Source organism: Trachinotus anak, unplaced genomic scaffold (assembly GCF_046630095.1).
Source record: "Trachinotus anak isolate AG129_WGS33_773 ecotype Australia unplaced genomic scaffold, CSIRO_AGI_Tana_v1 ptg000002l, whole genome shotgun sequence".
In the NCBI taxonomy this organism is placed as follows: Eukaryota; Metazoa; Chordata; class Actinopteri; order Carangiformes; family Carangidae; genus Trachinotus; species Trachinotus anak.
Window position 1 is genome coordinate 13,836,602 of NW_027273853.1, and position 19,837 is coordinate 13,856,438.

The 19,837-nt window shown below is 40.2% G+C and overlaps 1 protein-coding gene and 1 long non-coding RNA gene across 11 annotated transcripts in view; one reads left to right on the forward strand and one right to left on the reverse strand.

Moving 5' to 3' along the window:
* Nucleotides 1-1,145: 1,145 nt before the first annotated feature.
* On the reverse strand, nt 1,146-14,420 carry rgma (repulsive guidance molecule BMP co-receptor a). The gene is made up of 4 exons (XM_071499758.1): nt 13,390-14,420; nt 9,129-9,244; nt 6,508-7,025; nt 1,146-4,168 (listed from the first exon to the last, which is right to left on the reverse strand). Exons 1-4 carry the CDS (start codon nt 13,401-13,403, stop codon nt 3,464-3,466), a joined length of 1,353 nt encoding a protein of 450 aa, XP_071355859.1. The 5' UTR covers nt 13,404-14,420; the 3' UTR covers nt 1,146-3,463.
* The window catches only part of LOC139633816 (uncharacterized), a 147,677-nt gene continuing 137,062 nt past the window's right edge, over nt 9,223-19,837 (forward strand). For all 10 annotated transcript variants that reach the window (XR_011693829.1, XR_011693835.1, XR_011693827.1 and 7 more), the window contains exon 1: nt 9,223-9,359. This is a non-coding gene — a long non-coding RNA (uncharacterized lncRNA). The remainder of the gene's footprint in view (nt 9,360-19,837) is intronic.

Consider the following 19,837-nt stretch of genomic DNA (forward strand, 5'->3'; position numbering starts at 1 on the left):
GACTCAACTCTCATAATATTTTAAGATTGCTACAGATGTGTAGAAGTAGGTTTGGAGTAGGCAGCAGCTATACACTTCCCATGTCTTGGAAACAAATTATGTTAAACTGAAGATGAAAGGTCTGTGCCAATACTTACACATCCTATACAAGATAGATAAATGGATAGACAATCATTCATTCCCTTGGTGAAAATGGGGGAAAATTCATAGTCCAGTTCATAGTCCAGGTCAAAAAGAAAACTCGCCACCGCTGACTGATAAAACATGCAGCATTTCACTGCAGACCTCAGTTTCCTGAGGAACCAGAGCTGGCTCTGCCCCTCCCAGTAGATGGCATCCATGTTCAGGGACCAGTCCAGTTTACTGTCACTAAAGCATGTTTGTCACTGATGCATTACTGAAAGTGGACAGAGTAATGAAGTAGGCAGATTTTTTTTTTTCCAGGACATTAAACCAGCAGCTAGAGAGTTAAATCTTGGACAAAGTTGGGTGTTCCAACGGTACAGTGGCCTTAAATGCACCTCAAAAGTGGGCTTGGGACGTCTAAATCAAGCTAGAATTAAGCTTTTGAGGCCTTCCCAAAGTCCTGACCTCAACTCCATGTGTATGAGGACTGACCTGAAAAGATGAGTCCATGCAAGGAAATCATGATGATTGAATTCTGCCACAGGCTTGTTGATGGCTACAAAAAGCAGCTGGTTATGATGAAAGGGGACATACCACCAAATTAAAGCTGTGCTTTTTGTATATTCTTAGCTCATTACATTTTTAGAAGACACCAAATTTGTGAATGTTTTGTGAAATAGTTAAATTTTCAGTGATTCTTTGACATGAAAAGAAAGCAGAAATCATTGTATTTCCAACACAGCCATAATATTCTTATCCCTTACAAGTGCATATAAACTTTAAATCTTGAACTTAAAAGCTAATTTCACCTTTTTTACAAAAGGCTCTCAAATCTTACTTTTTACTATTAACGTTTTTCCTCTTGTGTTTTCACATCTGCTCAGGTTCATCTCACCATCTCTACAGCAGGGGGCAGTCAAACACCAGTCAATACACAAACCATGGCAAGCCAACACACATGGTGACTGTTCAAAAAACGCTCTCACACCAACAGCAAATGAGACAGAAGGGCACCTCAGTAACAAGACATTTTCTTTTATTCAATAAATAATTTACATTATAAACAGCTGGCGTGTGGCACCACATTTGCTTTACATACAAACACAGTTTGATCTTTCTGGCATTTCCCATTCTGCTTTGTTTTTTGTTTTTTTTATTATTCTTTTTAACCATTACAAGCCTGACAGAATTTCAAACAAAATAAGAGCTAAATGAAAGAGAAAACATAAAGTGCTTCAAAATCAAAAACATGAACGCCCCAGAACACTTTCTACATTCCCTACATTCTAGATAAGGCGGGCTGCATTCAGGGTGTTTTACTTCATCTACAACAAAGTCAGCAAAAACAACCAACATCTCTACAAAGTGAGTGTGTGTGCTGTTTTTGAATATTCTGTTCTGTGGTGTTCATGTTTTTGCAAAAATCCCTTTTCAAATTAAAAAAAAAAAAAAAAAAAAAGTTCACATTCACCAAAGCATCTGATGTACAAAAATTGGAGTGATAAATTCAAAACACAACTGGTAATATACAAATTTAAATTCACAAAACATATGTACAATCTCACATTACACATGTAGAACCATATACTGTAAAACGCACAAGACAAATTACATCTATTAACACAAGATTCAACATTACAATCATTTGTTTGTATGTTTTTTTGTTGCTGTCAAACTACACCAATACATATTCCAAATAGCAGTAGTAAGGCCTGCCAAATACTTCAGTGTAAAGGATAAATGACCGTCAAACTGTGCCCGAGTAGTAACGGTATCTACAGGGATGACATACACATTAGCAGATACTGTAACTGAGAGCCAAAGTTCAAATGGAAACCTCTCATAGTGAGGAGTGTTATCATGAAACCCAAGAAAAGCAAAAAAAAAGTGAGACTGCAAAAACAGAAACAAATGCTGCTTTTACAGTGTTACTGTATTTTTTCTGCGTACCGCAAATTCACCCACAAACACAAGTTATATACAATTACCCCCCCCCCTCAAAAAAAAAAACCCTTCCTTAATGTGAACTGTTTAAGACTGAAAGATGAAAATTCAGTTGTTGAGGAAATGTTGGCACAAGGGCTTGTTCTTTGGCAACGACTTAAGCCATGAAATCACGTCTACAGACATATGCTTATCATTTACTCAATGCGCCGCAGTCGGGCCAGCACACTGGTAGTCTATAAAATGCTAAACTGACTTGAGGTGACGTCTTTACAGCTAGCACTAACAGTATCTCTACCACTGTTACTTTAAATGGAGAGTTAAAGTCACAAAACGCTCTCAAAGAGGTGTCATAGTGTGATTGGTTGATATACATTGTGTAAACGCTCTGAGTGCCCTTAACTAAGTTTGTTCTTTTTAGCTACATTCACATTACAGACTTAAAATACAAACACTGTGATCAAACAATGGAGGGAAAGGCTGTATGACACTGGGAATGATGTACGGATGAAAAGAGATTATTTTTATCAGTTCCCTTTTGGGATTTGCTACTTGGCTAGTAGAGTACATTTGAACAAACTGGAGCACCTCCTATTCTCTATTTCTGAAATTTTGGGTGCAACAAAAAGACATGGGACGGATTTCTCCCACTGGAGTTTTGTTATCTCATTTCTGGGAAGTCCTGCACCCACAAAGACACAAAATTAACCACAGACACTGAATTCTGCACACATATTGTACCAATACACTCACACACAAACACACACACATGCACACACATATAACCTAACAATATGACCCATTAATCTCCACAGCAGACAACTGGAGACGCTGCTCTGACATCCTTTTGGCTGAGTGCTTCCTCCACAAGGCTCAGGCTTTTCCAGAGCTGGAAACTAATCAAACATAGAGCTGCTTCTGGCCTTAGGTTAACAAAAGCCCCTGTCAGGTCCTCTTGCTTCGCCACATGAGCCACAGAGAGCTTCACTGGCTTGGCACCAATGAGGGGATCAGGGGAGGGAGGATCAGCAAACTCCTCTTTCTGCAAAAGATCATCTTGTCCAGCTTCTCAGAGGCATGCAGCCTCGATGAGAATGTGGGATTTAATCCCAGGTGGATATCCTGAGCTCTGGGGTAGGTGGGCTCTCTCACCGCTGCTCTCTTCAAAGACCAGTCCTATGAAGCAGCTAAATACATGTGATGATAGGTGGACTCCCCTTGTCATTAGACCGAAGTCAAGACGTGAAAACACAACTAAAATGAGACTTAGGGCTGGGATGGCCCCAGGTCTCTTCATAGAACCAGAGCAGAAGAGAGGAGCCGATGTACGACACAGCAATGGTACTCTAACACTCACTGACAGATACACCATGAGGATATTGTTGTCAAGGGACTATAGATGAACAGTGCAACACTCAATCCACAATAAGACAGCTAGGAGGTTGATGAGGAAGAGAGAAAGTAAATCTTTGCCCCTTTGTGCTGCATTACTCATAAAAGCATCCTTTTCAAAGATGTGGTATCTGTTGCTGTTTGAGTGGAGCATTTTTACATCCTCAAAGGCGTAGTAGGCTGCCATGGTGAAGTTAATGTCTCCAGAGGAGAGGAGATCAAATACGCAGGACTGAAAATACAGATCCTCCACTGGGAGTCGTTCCTTGCACTTGGCCTTTGCAGACTGGTAGGTAAAGCCATGCGCCCCTGTGCTGCTCCTGGTTCTGCCTGCGCTGTGGGCCTCCGCTGCTCGAGCCCTGAAGTTACTGAAGTCGATGCGCTGGTTGGCAGGACAGCCGTGAAGACAGAGGTACAAGTCCTGGTTGTCACCTTCCTCCACAGAGTTCACAACTTCCTCTGGCATCCGCACAGCAAATGTCAGGTAGCGTCCTACCTGCCGGACCACTATGGTTGTTCCAATGTACCTGGCCTGAATCTCCACATGCTGCCCAGGAACCTTCTCCACCACGCGCAGGGTGTTCGCTCCGTGCCGATCCCCTCCGTTCTTGGAGCCATCTGCAAATGCAGCTGGCAGTTCATCTGTCTCTGCGTGGTACATCTTCTGGTCCACACATTCTTGGAAATTCTTAAAGATGATTGTCAGCTGCGGGATAAAAGACACAAGAAGAAATGCCATTAACATTTTGCAAACACAATCATCTCTCTCTGATTTAAAGCCTTCCCAGACAGGCGCATATGCATTTTTCTGCTTGTGTATAGAATCCTAGGAAACTGCAGTAAATGTTCATCAGATTTAAAAAAGGAAATAGCTTTTACTTTTGCATTAAGAACAAGTTTGTGCAATATGTGCCATCTACCCCACTTAAGTGTCACATTTCAGCGTTGGCTCAACATGGGGGAGGCCAAGGTAAACGCCCTCAAAAAACATGAGTCTCGGCCATGTAAAATCAGGCCTCAGTTTGCAGACACAAAGACGATCCATTCATAGTGCTGAAAAACCTGCCTGTGAACCCCAGAACTATGCTCCAGGGAGTGGCGTCGGGCCAGGTCAGAGCGATATACTCTGCAGCTAATTAAGTGAGACTGGTCAGGACTCTGCAAGCTTGGTTTCATCGGGACACCAATGAGCCATTGTCAGAGCAGCGATACCAGGACAGCCTAGGCACTCTGATGTCTGCTCGCTTGGGACAGAGGACCGGGGTGGGGGTGGGGGGGGGGGGGTCCACAGAATCCTCTCTTAGCTTGACAATTCATCTGTTGCACCGGTTCTGTCTGAATTCTCTTTACCCTCGGCTAACATTTCCCACCTACATCAACTTCTGGTTTTTTTCTGAGTTCTTAATGAAAACAAACAAAGGAAAAATGCCTCCGTTATCCCTCCATCAGACTGAAGATGGAAATAACCAGACAGTTTTATTTGCTGCAGCGAGAGCAATGTACCAACACAGAGCTCTGCAAATGCAGATCTTTTACCAGAAGGGCCTTGTTTGCACAGGTGGCACTGGCTGCTGCCTTGTTTTCCCTTTGTCCAGAATCAAGATCTTAAAGCAGCTCTCTCATTTGCTTCCAAGAACAGCACTATAAAAAATGCCATTACTTTAATAGCTTAAAAAAACATGAATGCCTAATAGAGCATCATTATGAAACCTTGATTACAGAAAATTATACTTTCTACAAATGTGATTAGGGACAAAGTCCCCTTATACCTCAGTCTAAATACTTCAGTTATGAGACTCTGCAAAGTGACTGAGGTCCACGAACACTGCTGTCAAAACTTCACCAAAATTGGACCAACTCTAAGTGAATTTGCCAACTACAAATACGCCTACGTCTTTGTTTTTGACCTAGTTCGAGTGAAAGCCTTTTTCGGGAGAGCCATGCAAACTAACCAATATACCATTAAACTAAACAATAATGAGGTATGCACTGCTGATAAAGCTATGAAAGAAAACAGAAAGAACATATCTACAGTTCTGTACAGACACAACATTATACTGCGCTCAGTGTGGATATACTCTAAGTAGGCCAAACATCAGCCTGAGCAGTCCACAGTGAAAAGTGAAAATGGAGCCTGGTGTTAACATTTGACGCAGCACTGCTGTTTTAACACTAACATATCATTTATAAAGCTTATCAAGATCGTAACAATTGTGCTGGGCTGGGCTTCTTCATCTGTCATTATGGAACTCATCCAAACACTAACCAGAGTCCACAGTCTGACGGAAAACCAGCCCCACAGCAGCTCTCGCTGTCTGACCACATGAAAGAAGAGACTGCCTCACACAAAAATATATACAGCATGATATTCTGCTGTAGCACTGACATTTAGGGATCTAAAACTAACAGAGAAAGTTGTGATAATTTAAATCTTTGACAAAAAACTTTAAAATCAGTACAGCTTAGACACCAACTAAAGATTATTTTCATTATAAATTAATTAGTCTATTATTTTTTAATGGTTTAGCCAGTGTCAGAAAATGTTGAAAAATTACATTTTTGCCAAATTCACAGAGAATAAGTCTTCCAATTGCTTTTTTTCTCAATAAACAGACCAAACACCGAACATTTTCAATTTACAGTGATATAAAACAGGGAAAAACTCCTGAGAAGCTGAGTAGAGCGGTCAACTAATCAGTTAGTGGATCAATAGAAAGATATATTTTTTTAAATGTTAATTTCATTCCTTGTCTTCATCTTCTCAAATGTCAAACTTTGCTGCTTTTCTAAGATGATAAATTGAATATTTTGGGGTTTAGCATTGTTACTCAGACAAAACATAACATCTGAAAATGTCACAATTGACAGTGGGTCAGTCTCCCTTATTTTCAGAAAAAACAACTAGTCAATTGACTGAGGAAAATAATCAGCAGATAGCCCTCATGGACTCATGATACAATTAATCGATTTATAGTTTCTGGCCTCAATACACACAAACACACAACACACATATATGCATAGAGGGTGAACAGAAAAGACGCCCACCTTGCTTGTGGCAGTTGCCAAAGACCCCGGCACCACAGGAGTGTTGGTCACCTGGACAGACAGGTATTTGTTGTGGATGAGCGGCCAGGCTCCTTCCACCTTACACGTCTGGAAGTCATCCCCAAAGGTTCGGAGGTGTGGGTCTCCAAAAAAGCCACAGTGGGTGTAGTTGGGTGGCGATGTGTTGCGTGCAAGGCTGCGCTCATAGTGGCACACTTCCGGGCCATCGGAGCGCTCCTGACTGTCGGGGAGGAGCGGAGGGGGTGGAGGAGGAAGCGGGGTCCGGGCACGTGGTTGGGATGTTGGTCCCTCCTTGGAGCAGTTGTGTTGGCTCATTAGATCCTCTATGCCATGCTGGGCGGAGTGGTACGCCAAGTCGCCCCTGCAGGTACGTGCAGTCCGGCGTACACAGCCGTTATATGCTCGCAGCGCTGTGCAAAACTCCTCCTCTGGTCCAGAGTTCGAGGTGGAGGCCCAAAATTCTGAGTTACACTTGAGGATCTTGCACTGCAGACTCGCTGTGAGGGAAGAACAAGATAACGTATGAACAAAAGAACCACACCAGAGGCTGCCATGACACCTAAGCGATAAATACACTTTGGCTGTTATTGATTAATAATCAAGAACAAACTATTCATGAATTAACTAATCAACTAACTGACCAACTGATCAATTTTCTACCTATTCATGAATGCCAACTAATACCTAATGCCCACACAGCCATTGTTGTTTCTCTTAAAGGCTGCGTCTCACTTTTCTTGCATACCATACAATAGATTGTATGTTATATTATGATATTAACAAAACAGTAATTGTTATCTTTTTGTTTTGTCTATTATCTAGTTGGCATACGTTCAAAATTTTAAAAACCTCTCCAATGCTGGGAAAAAAGAACGAGAAATGGAACCACTGTATGCTGCTGCCGTGTGTTGTTTAAGCACCATGAGAAATCTCAAATAACATCTAATTTTACACAAATCTATACATTTTATCCCATGTAACAAATGCCTTTTGGTAGTAAGTAAATAGGTCTGAACCAGCCCTCAGGTCAACCTGGATATAAGGTAACCTCTCTGTTTATTGTGGAGACGTGTACTTCCCTTTCACAACCAATGGCTTTTGGTTTACGTACAGGTAAAAATACCATTTGGGATCCTAATCTACACCTTTAGTGATAATAAACGCTCCTTGACTGTAGATTATTGTCTCCAACTTTAATGCTACATCCGGCCAACTCTTTACACAAATGTTCTTCAAATATCTCTCAGGATGCCCTGTTGCGACACCATGTTTGACTAGTATTACCTTCGACTAATAAACCATTTATTTGAATGGGCTGTGAGAAGTTTCTCTAAGTGTGTCTAGGTGGGAAGGCCATATCAACACTTTGAAGTCACACTTTAAACAATATCCCTCCTCAAAGCTTCACCGCAGCTCTCACCAACCCCCACACTGCCTCTCCATTTACCACCCATTTGATAGATGGCAATAAACTAATCTTGATCTCAACTATCAGTGCATTATCACCTTGTTGTTTGACGGTAAGTGACTTAAGAGGAAAACTGATAAGGGTTTGGCAAACGTGCAAGGTGAGTGAATGAGGCGTCTCCACTGCAAAAAGTGACCAACTGCAGTCATGTTATTGTCAAGTTATAAGCATATTAAGTCAATTTAAACACAACAATGTGGGTTCCTACTGTATTAACACAGTGCCACACACAGTGCTGCATTGTAATGGGAATATTCTTGTGTCTTTTCACTAAAGCTTTTGAAAAATCTTATAAAAAAAAAAATTGGGAAGTATTAAAAAAAAGTATTTCAACAAGCACCCTCAATCTCTACAAATACACGTTTCTTTAAAATAATTAAAACATCTAAAAAAAAAAAAAAAAAATGCTATTCCTTGCTTGACCAAACCAGGGGGTGGAACAAAACAGTTACTTTCAAGAAGCTAATGTGAAATACTGAGGCATACCCCATCCCCCAAACAAAACAAGGGGTGGGAGCTGCAGCAGCTCCAAGAGGACCTCTGTGTGCTTTGACCTTCTCTGATGAAATAAAATAAAAAAATAAATTAAAAAAACCCCACTGCCTTAATCTCCCGAGATTAGTCACATTTAGCGCTGTAATGGTAAACTTGTTCTCCTTCAAGCCTTGTTGTCATATTTTCCAAACCTCCAACCTTTTCCACACGCCTGCACGTAAGCACATTGCCTGGAGCTCTGTAATCTAATACATTTAAATCGGGTTTTGCGTTGAATTTGTTGAGATTTCCACCGACTGCTGCTGCGAATTCTACATATCTAACTAAATCTGGAGCAATCCGAGGACTTTAGCAAACACTTCTACATGTTTAGATATATTGAGTAACTCTAGTTCAATGATAAAATCACTAAAAACATGTCGGCTGATAAATAGTGACCGGACCTGGCAACCTTGCTGCCCAACGTGTAACTTCTGAAGAGACGTTACAATTGACAAAGTTTGTGTGTGAACCGTGTCGATGTAAAAAAAGAAAGAAAGAAAGAAAGAAAGAAAGAAAGAAAGAAAGAAAGAAAGAAAGAAAGAAAGAAAGCTGTTGCTGATTTGATTTAATCTGAAGAGTAGAAGTCGTTTCTTACCGGAGGGGAAGAGTGAGAGAAACACAACGAGGACTCTGCACACTTCAAGCGCCGAGGGTCTTCCTCTTTTCCCCATAACCATCCATCCAGCTCGGGGTCGCACTTCACTCCTCTCCCTGCTCAAACCGCATTAAGGACGGACAGAGAAGAGTTAGAGTCGCCGAGTCCTGGTTGAGGAAACTCAAAAAAAAGTCCATAAAGAAGTCTGTCCCGCCCTCTCATCACTACCAGGTAAGAAATGGTTGGTTTTTAGCCTCTCTTCGGTTGTAGAGTTGAGTCGACGGCTACAGCCGAGTTAGCTAGCTAACGCTCAGTGCGGGACCAACGGCTGAAAGCAGCCGGGCGACCTATCTTCCTTTTAGGGAGTGTCGAGAAGGTGCAGCCTCTGTGGGCCAGCGGACACACTGAACCAATCACTGCTGCTTGTTCCGAGCTGAAGCCCCCCTTTCCACGTTTCAAGTTACATCTCAATGTGCAGACTTGTTCGACGACGACCAAGTCCTCCGGACGCACAAAGTGGCGGCGCACAGCGCCATTTGAGAGAGGTCTGATTTGCTGCTATGATCGCAACAGTAATCTCACGGTGAATCTGAAAAAGGGGGTCGATACAAAGAGGAGAGTGGAGGAATACAACCAACATAAAAGAACATCCCCTTTATTCTTAGGGAGCTGTCAGCTGCCAGCTTTAAAACTACTATGACATATTTACATGAACCTAAAGTGGTGGCTACAAGCCTAGTTACCCTCCCCACCAGCCCACAGAGCCAAAGCTAGGTCAAACAAATCCACATATTTTTTTTTTCTAGTCTAATGTAGGTCCCGAAGTTTCTAAAGATACCAAGATCTCAGGCTGAATGTTGGATAAGTAAAATGATCATCATGATTATTTTCATTTGATGAAACAGTGCAGCCATAAAATCTTGAATACTTCACCCAGCAGAAGTAGCTTCAATGAGGAGTGGAACAAGCAGATATAATATAGTCTGTAAATGATGATGGTTGCTGCAACTAAACAGTTATTTTTTCCAAAACCTAAAGTTCACATGACAAGGAAAAGCATCAAATCCTCACATTTAACATGGTGAAACAAGCAAACAGTTGACATTTATGCTTGACAAGTGACTGAAATGATTAATTGCTTGTCATAATAGTTGTCAATTAATTTTTTCTGTTGATTGACAAATTGCATATTCACTAATGGTTTCTGGTTTATGTATGATGTTGTCAGACATAGTTAGCTAGGTGAGGGGAAAAATAAAACGAGGGAACTGGGTTTTAAAGAATTACAAAGGAATTTAACCTCCTAAACTTAACCTGTCAAATCCAAACTGAATATCACATCATCAAAGTAAAGAGCAACCATTTAATCATATGGGCTTTATAAGAATGAAAAAAATATATATATGATTGACACCTACATTTTAGACAGAAGCAGGGCTGTAATAAAGAAACTCCACATTTAAAGATATAAGTCTAAAAAATATGAAAATAAGCATTTAAGTACAATTGTGTGTAGTATGCCTGTAAATATATGATGTAAAATCATCCTCTGGTTTTAAATGAGCAAAATTCTGAGGGAAATCATTAAATAGTTTAAACCACCCAACAGTACATTAAGTAAAAGTAAGTACATTAAGTCAAAACCAAAGTACAAGCTTACAGGTTGACAACAACAATGAGAAAAGAACCATAAGAGGTGCACTTATGTTTGATTCATAAGTATGTTTTCCTGATAATACTTGTTTACTTTAGTTAAATTAAGAAAGTAAGCATATACATGTGATGAGAGTATTTTTTGCATGTTGCCTTAAATGATTTGAATACATTTCCATCACTGCTCAGTTCCCCTCCTCTAAAAGGCATAATACCTCCTCTTTTCATTGCCTTCCAGGTGTACAAATGGCACATTACTGGTGTCTTTTACTGCCATTTAAACCAAAATACTGCCAGACAGATGGCTGCGTGCTCAGGTTGAGGCTGGCTTACAGTATTTTTCCATAGAGCGGTGAATGTCTTTGTGATTGCTGTCCCTCTCATGGATGATGGATACGTGAGTGTACAATGAGGTCTGAGCCTACGCATGTTTTCAACAAGGGTGGCCCTGTACAGACTGATTTCCACCTCCACTATACCAGGCACTCATATATGAACTGAATGACTGCAGCTGAAGGGTATAAGCTGCTCTGTGGTATATAACGTGTGGAACATTTTTGGCTCTTAGCGGTGACAGCGTGGACGTAGAAGCAAAGTCAGTACATAAAATGTCGGCAAGACACTGTAAAGGCTTTGATGTAGATATTCCTGAAGTGTGACTGATTCGAGTGTTAGCTGACTGTTGGTAGAAAAACCTCAGAATCCATGAAAAATAGATGGTGCGTGTGGCTTGTATTGTATTGTAATGTATTCACCTGTTGCAGTGACTTTGCAGACAAAGGTACAAGATGTTACTTTGTATGTCCTTTGATATGGTTTGCCCCCATTCAGACAATTACTCAATTAAGATTTTTAGTCTCTTTTATGGCATGTTAATGAGGAATAAGCTAATAATTATTTGTCATTAAATGATAATAGCATCTCTAGTATCATAATAATCACTACTAGGCTCTGGTCTTTAATAAGCACTAGATATTTATACATACTTTAGTGATACTAATTATTTGACAGATTTTTCATATATATCAGTGGATAATGAATTATTATCTTACAAGTCCACTATCCATTTCTTCAGCCAGGACAGCCTTATTAATTCCTTATTCTCATCAGAAATAGCTAATTATTCTAATTAGTGATTAGTTGATCGATAGTCGATCAACGCAAAACTATTTGGCAGCTTTTCTGACAATCAATTAAATCAGTCATTTATCGAGCAACAGCGCCAAACATTGTTTGCTTCCAGCTTCTCCAAAGCAGGGATTCATTGTTTGTCTCAGTTCTACATCACTGCAAACTGAACGTCTTTGGGTTTGGGCTGTTTGTTAGACAAGAGGAACAATTTTGACATGACATCTTGAGCTATGATAAATTGTAATGGGCAGTTTTGTTTTACTATTTTCTGACATTTAGGCATCTGACAAATAGACTTAGGGGTCATTAGTGAAAATAATCATTGGCTGTTGCCCAGAAGAGCAACAATATTAACATTTTAACTACACTTCCAATCCAGACTAGGTTGTAGGATCAGAACTGGATGACAGCCTGTGTTAGTGTCTGACAAATTGCTTGGTTGCTTTTAACTGACAGAGTTTTACCTTGGCCTGTAGGATTTCACATGGCCCTGTACCAAAATGACAAACCATATTCATGAATGAGGAAATATTTACATAGAAACAGTGTGTAGAGACACAAGGCAGACCATGTGTCCCACATGCTGTAACAGGTAAAGGTGACATATAATAACAGAACAATAAAACCTGTCCATAAATCCAGTATAATCCATCCACGGTTTATGGTGTGCTGCTTTAAATCTCTGCTATCACATGTCAGACCTGTTGTTAAAGGGATTACAGCGGACACGATTTTGATACGGTATCACATAAGTAATATCCTGGTGAAGTACATCTCTCTTTTTGCGCAGTGTTTCACTGTGCGCACTAGCCTACGTTTCTCCGTGCGTCCGTCCTGACAGTCACCGCGGAGTCATCCACTCTTCCAACAGATGGCGCTTGTTACGGGCTCCGATATGAAACCTCAAATCATGACACAAACTCACATGGCATTATGAGGACAACCAAAGCTGTCATTAAATTTGAGCTTCACGGACAGCTCGGTTATTGCTCCAATTACAGCTGTCATGCAATTAGGATGTAAAAGGTGGAAATCTGCAGCCAGCAGGCGCGTTTGTCCTGTTGCGCTGCTCTGAAGAACAGGATCATCCTTTATTGCCACACAGATAAAAGTAACCTCCTCGGTTTTTTGGTTGGGAATAAATGTAATGAATGCTGACAATATGCTAAATAAAGCAGGACTGCATGGCTAATACTTAACAGGCTAGAGACGAGTGAACACAGTTTTTTTTTTTTTAAATCATCAATCGTATTCATAAATTCAGTTTTCTACCAGTTTCTTGTGTGACAACCAGAAATTAGTCCTAAGCAGAAATCCAGCTCTTCTGATGATTGACAAATGGACATTTTTTTTTTTTTAGGACGGAGATATAGTTTGGCAAGCAAAGCAAACACTGACAAGACTCCTGTGTAAAAATAAACGCGGATAACAGTGGTTCAAATTCAAAATAAGTCTCGAAATAATGAGACGAACCAACCTTGGCGACTGCATGGGCTCTCCGCGAGTCTGGAGTCCTGCAGGAACCCGGAGGACAGCGAACAGGAGCGAGAGGAAGCAGACTCCCAAGAAACAATAAAAAAAAAAAAAAAAAAGAAAAATCTCCCACTTCAAAAATACTTCCCGTGTGTCACAGTAATCCGAAATCAAACGCACTCAGTGGTTTTCTGAGCGTGAAATCCGCCAATCTGTTCATGATGTCCACCGATCAGCTTCCCCAAGTCTGCTCTGCAGTGAATTCAAAGTGCTTCTTCTTTTTTTTTTTTTTTTATTATTAGTTGGGATTCATTTAAACAGCCACTTCTCGCACCCGGTGGACTCAGATCTCTTCAGCCATTGCCTCTAACTCATTTGACCACCAGTCGATCGGAAAGCAGACATTGTGATAGATTAAGTCCAGTAATTGCCCTCATCCGCACGTTGAATCCAAATTGTTAGTTATGGTCGACGTCGGGGAGAAAAAAGCCCTGAGGGCAAAACTGCTGCTGCTGCTGCTGCTGCTGCTGCTGCGTATACGGGCTGATCCGCTGTCTGGATGTTGTGAAATGGCTTGTAAGAAAGTGTGAGAGAGACAATGATCGGCTCTGCATGACGCCGCTGGGAGCCCCAAATCTCAGCTGTGAACCCCCATCATTTCTACCAGTTTTTCTCTCACACCATTTGAGGGAACAGGAGTCTGAGTATAGTCGTAGCTGTACTGAAAAACAAGCCAACAACAAGTTTTTTTTTTCTTTTTTTTTCTTCTTTAATAAAAACTACTGAAACTAAACCCTTGCCTTCTCAGCAATGCTTTAACTTGAATCAAATATCATTTTCTTTATTGGTAGTGAGGATGAGTACCTTATTATCTGCCTTCATTCGGTTTTGTTTCTGCACATTAGACAACGCAATGAAGATTAAACTGCTGCTCCTTGTGCACATTGCTTTACTAATATCTGACATTGATTTCCTACTGATAGCGCCATTGTCAGAGCTACACCATCACCAGATAACCTTTAGCAGTCCCTCATCTTTGCAAATCACAGGTTGGAGAAAGACAAATCCATAATAATCAGGATTTAATGGAGGATCAGGTGGACAAACACTTTGCAGCAGGGAGGGGGGTGGGTGGTTGGGGTATGCTCAAAGGCAGAGTGGGTTGCATGGAGGCTGCACCTGTGTTTTAGGATCAGACTGCATGCAGGAAAATACCACCACCCTCTTCCTCTGTAGCTTTTCAAGCCTCCACTCCTTACAACATAACTGGATCTCTCTGCTCCAGTTTCCCGCTGATCTGGAAAATCCAACACACCGGGGAAGGCAGAGACTTACATTATCTGACTGAAGCAGCCCGGTTTAGTGTTCTTACTGTCTGACAGGCAAACAGAAATGCAGAGCTGATCGTTAAAACCTGTCAGTGAGCCTGTGATTTCACCTTCTATTAACACCGGTGCGGTAGATGTTATTTTCATGCAGCTACCGGACAGAGCTGTCACATTACATCACTCCTTTGTGCATCCAGCAAGAAACTGACCCCTGTAATCCACTCGTTTACTATCACAGCTCTGACCTGCCCTCTCCAGATGGCCACTGAGAGGCAGCATATTTTACATTGATGTAACAGAGGAACATGAAAGAGTGACACCCCAGTGTGAAAAGAATGGTTTTAGGGGTGCCGGATGCAGGCCCCATCTCAAACACAGCTGGTGGAGTCGCTGCCTTGCTGAGGTATTATGGCGAGTTAACACAACCGATCTGCTTTGCATATCACTGGATGAATAAAACGCTTTGATTTTTAAAAAAAATTGTGTATGGGTCTGTTGCGGTTCTGTTTCTGCTTCGTTTTACAGAACAAATCCGTGACAGTCAGCCATATAACTATTAATATTATAATAATATTATAACTATACAGCAACAAATGAAAGAAGCATTCAGTAATGGCAGCCCTTGGGGCGCTCTGTGATTTCCTTTAGTAGCCTGTGATTTAGTCCATGATAATAATCTGTTAAACTCAGGCTGCCTCAGCAAATAAAACCAAAAGTAGCCTATACACAGACAGAAAAAAGCTTGCGATAAAGGGAGAATACACATCCAGAAAAACAGATTGATTTACTCAAACTTTCCTGTCACACTGAATTATAGTAAACTGCTGCAAGATTTCTGCTACATGATTAATTGTAAGCCTCATACTGTAAAGTTCAGCAGATGCAGAGGAGTCATTTCAATGATTTCTTCAGATTATCACATGCTGTACTTCCCCTCTATAGGATCAAAAGTTCACTGTTGTCTTCCAGTTAAAGCACCATCATGATTTCAGCAGCACAGACTCGGTTTCAATACCTGTTTGTTTTATTCTCAGTTAATGCTTTGTTTTGCGACTGAAATAAATTCAGGTTTGTGTGCAAAGAAAATTATGATTATAACTTGAGATGTTTTTTTTTCACATTCATTAAGATTCTTAATCCTTAAATGGTTCTCAATAACTGACCAAATGTTGGGAGTGGACGTTATTATGAAACAGATGCGGGGAAACTAGTCAGCGATTGCAGTGTTTTATGAGTCAGAAACACATTGGTAAATATCATATGCCGTTGCTGACCCACAGCTCGTCGTGCCTCTTATTCCTGAGGTGTCACACTGCATTTTGTTTGGATGCCTTCAAAAAGATTTGACAGTGCAGTTTCCTCCTGTGATCTTCTCTGAGACAGATTTGTTAATTTTCCTGATAACTGCATTCTATGTTGTCCTTTGTCATGTGGAGTTGACTGTTGTGGAATCATTTTCAAGCAAAAATACAAAATATTCTCTGTCCGATCCTTGCAGTTGTGAGAATTTGCTGCTTTTTTCGGCTTATGTTTTGGACTTTTGGTTGGATAAAACCAGACCAGATATCTTTCAATATTTTCTGAGAGTAATATCAAACAACGACTGGACTAATTGAGAAAATAATTGTTAATTGCAGCCCTAATCTGCAGTAATAACAGGTGATCACATGTGACATGAAAGGAACCATGTTCATAATTGTTTTTCTTCAAAAATAAAGCCTAAAGTAACAAAAGAAGTTAGTTAGCATTAAAGGGATATTTGTAAGAAATATCTCTTGGAGATTACTGTGGGACTTGTAAGAAGCTTGTTGTGTCTGTTCTGATTTTAAATCGATAAAACAAATATAGATTAATAAGGTTCCTGGCAATATATGGCATGTATATGCTTTTGTAATTGTTCCATAACACGCTATAGTGCATGTACTGCTTTGATTATGATTTATAAGAGAAATGGTTCTGCTCTGCTGACTTGAAATTGGACAGCATTGACTACAAACTGTAACAGATGCTAATGTCTACCTGCTTCTTTCAATAAGACAGCCCTCTTATTGTACTCAACATACATCATAAGACCTGGGTTAAATAAGGAGTAATATACATTTAAGAATACATATACTATCCCCTAGTGTGGACTATTGTATTGCTGATGTTGTATTTTGACCTGAAACACATCACGTAGACTTAAATGGCTGCATCAAATGTGACTGAAGAGGGTTGTTTAGTGTTAAAATTGAACCAGTACTCTTACTGCCAAAGGTTTCTTTCTTCTTTAAGGCTATTAAATGAGAGAAATGTGACACAGTCAACCAATAAGAGTCCCTTGATATTCAGTGAACATACACATAGACAAGATGTGTGTGTCATGTACTTGATTGGCATTTAAAAAAGTGTGGAGGGGGTGCATTCAGCAGCAGTGTCTTTGTAAGGTGTGAGCGTGAATTCAAAAAAGTCTATTAAGAGGTGATATGTGTTGCTCAGACACTGTGTGGAATTACTGCCACAGTCAGTAGCAATATGAATGCAAGATGCTTGCAAATTGGCTTGTTGGTGCACACACAGGACTGGGCTTGAATGTGTAAACCCTCATTACAGAATCTCCTTTCTCATTTTAAGCAGAGAAGGTGAGTTTCTTTTTTTTCTGTTATTTTTTTTCCCCTTTCAAAGCCAGACTGAAATCCAGTGAGAATTATGCACACTGTTTAATTCCAGACATGGACCGAACTAGACAGAGTGTGTACAGACTGGAAGACAAATAATTAGCTCTGCTGCTAAACAGAACTGATGTCAATGAAGGACACAACACATCAAGCCAAATTTCAGGGAGGAACATTAGTGAATGAATAACTGTTTTAGACCATGAATGATCATCGCAATTTTGCACCTGACAGGGTTTAAGAAAACATGTTGGTGACCAGCCATGACTCCATTAGCATGCAAGATGCCATAAATGCATGAAAAAAAGAGCGAAAGCTTATCTCAGTAAAACAGCTGCCTTTTTAATTTCCTGCTTCTGAAATTCTGCGAAAAAGTCGAGGCCTATCTAAATATTCAGTTTATGAATATGAGGTTGCATTAGGTTCAACGCCACAATGTGTGAAATGCCTTTTTGGCAATTTAATTTATAGTCAATTACAACTAATCACTCTCTGAAATAATGAAAGCACTGGCATTATGCCTATATGTAAAAAACAAAAACAAAAAAACTATTATTGTATTTTTTATTGTTTTGCATTTTATGCAAACAATGGAATAGGTACACCAATTTTCAACTGAAATTACAATTATAGAATTGTGTGAATCACATTTATTCTTAGGACTACATGGATTAATATAATAAACTAAGACTTCTACATTAGAAACCCTATATATTCTTCACTGTCACCATTGTATTAGCAGCGCTCTGTTTAGTATGCTTTTGGCTGAAATACTGTATCTCTGTCCCGCAGACATGCAACACAAGATTGTGTCTTCAAATAGCTTCTTATTATCACCAGTATTTACCTTCCATCTAAACTCTGGTTATCCATCCTTGACCTGTGTAAATGCAGACTGATGATAACACACAAGCGCAGAGAGAAATGTAGACTTTGTCACAACAAGCTGATTCGTAGTCGTTGTCATATTATTTGTATGTATTTATATATGCATTTAAAGGTGAATGCTTCCAGTGTCTGGGTGCTGGAAAATAAGCAGCCAATCTGAATTCTTCACAGCTCTTTCATGCCTTGGCTTCTATCTGCTCGGTTGTTGAACTTTACTAGTGTCCTGCAGTGTTGTCCTGTATGCACAGCTGCAGGGGCTACATCCGGCCCTTCCTTTTGTCCCATCTTGTCACAATAGCCTCAGCAAAAAGCTCAAGTTTTTGCAGGTGCAAACAAATTATTGGCAGCCCAAAACGTCTTTGCAGCTTTCATGCACTAGCAGTAGTGGGAAACAGGAATCAGGCATTTGTTCTCAAGCTGCACAGGGAATTTGATGCATGTAGTTTTTGCTGTTGCCTCTTAAGAGCAAACACTTTCACGTTTATTTTATGAATCAACTCACACTTTGCTGGTCACAAGGCAAAAATTTAATAAGACACAAACTAAAATTGATTCCTAACCCGTCTAGCTAGTAAATCTTAAGCATTATGGCACTGCTGGCTCAGAAGTTTTTCATGGGTCACCTTTAGCCCCAGTTGCATCTAGCTCTCTCTCTTTATTACTTTGACCACACACATTGACTTTAAAATTCCCCAGCCAAGCTAGCTTCTTCTACAAATGGCACAGCTCTCTCTGTTTCACATTTTAATGGACTAATTCCTTTCAAATTTTCATTACTTCTAGCAAATACGGCCATTACTGGATGTAAAAGTTTGGAGTCATTCCCACAAATATATATGCAGTATAGTAGATTTTATTTGAAATATGAATTGGCAGACCTGTTCAAGTTTTAAACCATTATCATGGCTTAGTTGCTCAATAAAATCTTAGGACAATCCATCCAAGAGCATAATTTTATCCTCAGCCAGTGGAGACGAAGGAATTTGCATTTCTAGGGCCTAGGAAAGGATCATTTCCATGCTGAAATATTTATAGTCTCCTTAAAACTGTTGAAGAGTGGAATTTAGTGGTGGCTGAAAGAACTCATTAATTTGAAACTCATTAAGATGTATGCTATCTCCTTGTCAGGCCAAAGAAGGAGTTATTTCCCATTAGATGCTCCGAAACATTTGGAAATGTTTCTTGTATTGTTAGTGAAGACAGCAGGGCCACAGTGCTGCGTGTCATCCATGTTCATATCCCTGTGCAGCCTTGTAGTCCACTCCATCTTTGTAAAGTCTGCTGTGGTTCATTAATGAGCTGTGGAAATGTCAGCGCTCTGGGTTCAGATTAATTGAAGAGCCCATGGACGTCTAATTACAGGAAAAAGACTTACAGATATTCCCAGCCCTCTGAGACAGCAGACCTTTCCCCCGGGCTAAATGATGCTGTTATTGATCGTTATATGTAAAATGATACTGTAATTTCTCTGTCTCGACTGTTGCAATAGAAGCAGGTTAATTGGATCAGACCCTAAAAAGGAAAAAAAAAAAGGAAAAACATTGGTGCTGAACAAGCTATAAAGGTTTGATTTGTTATGTAG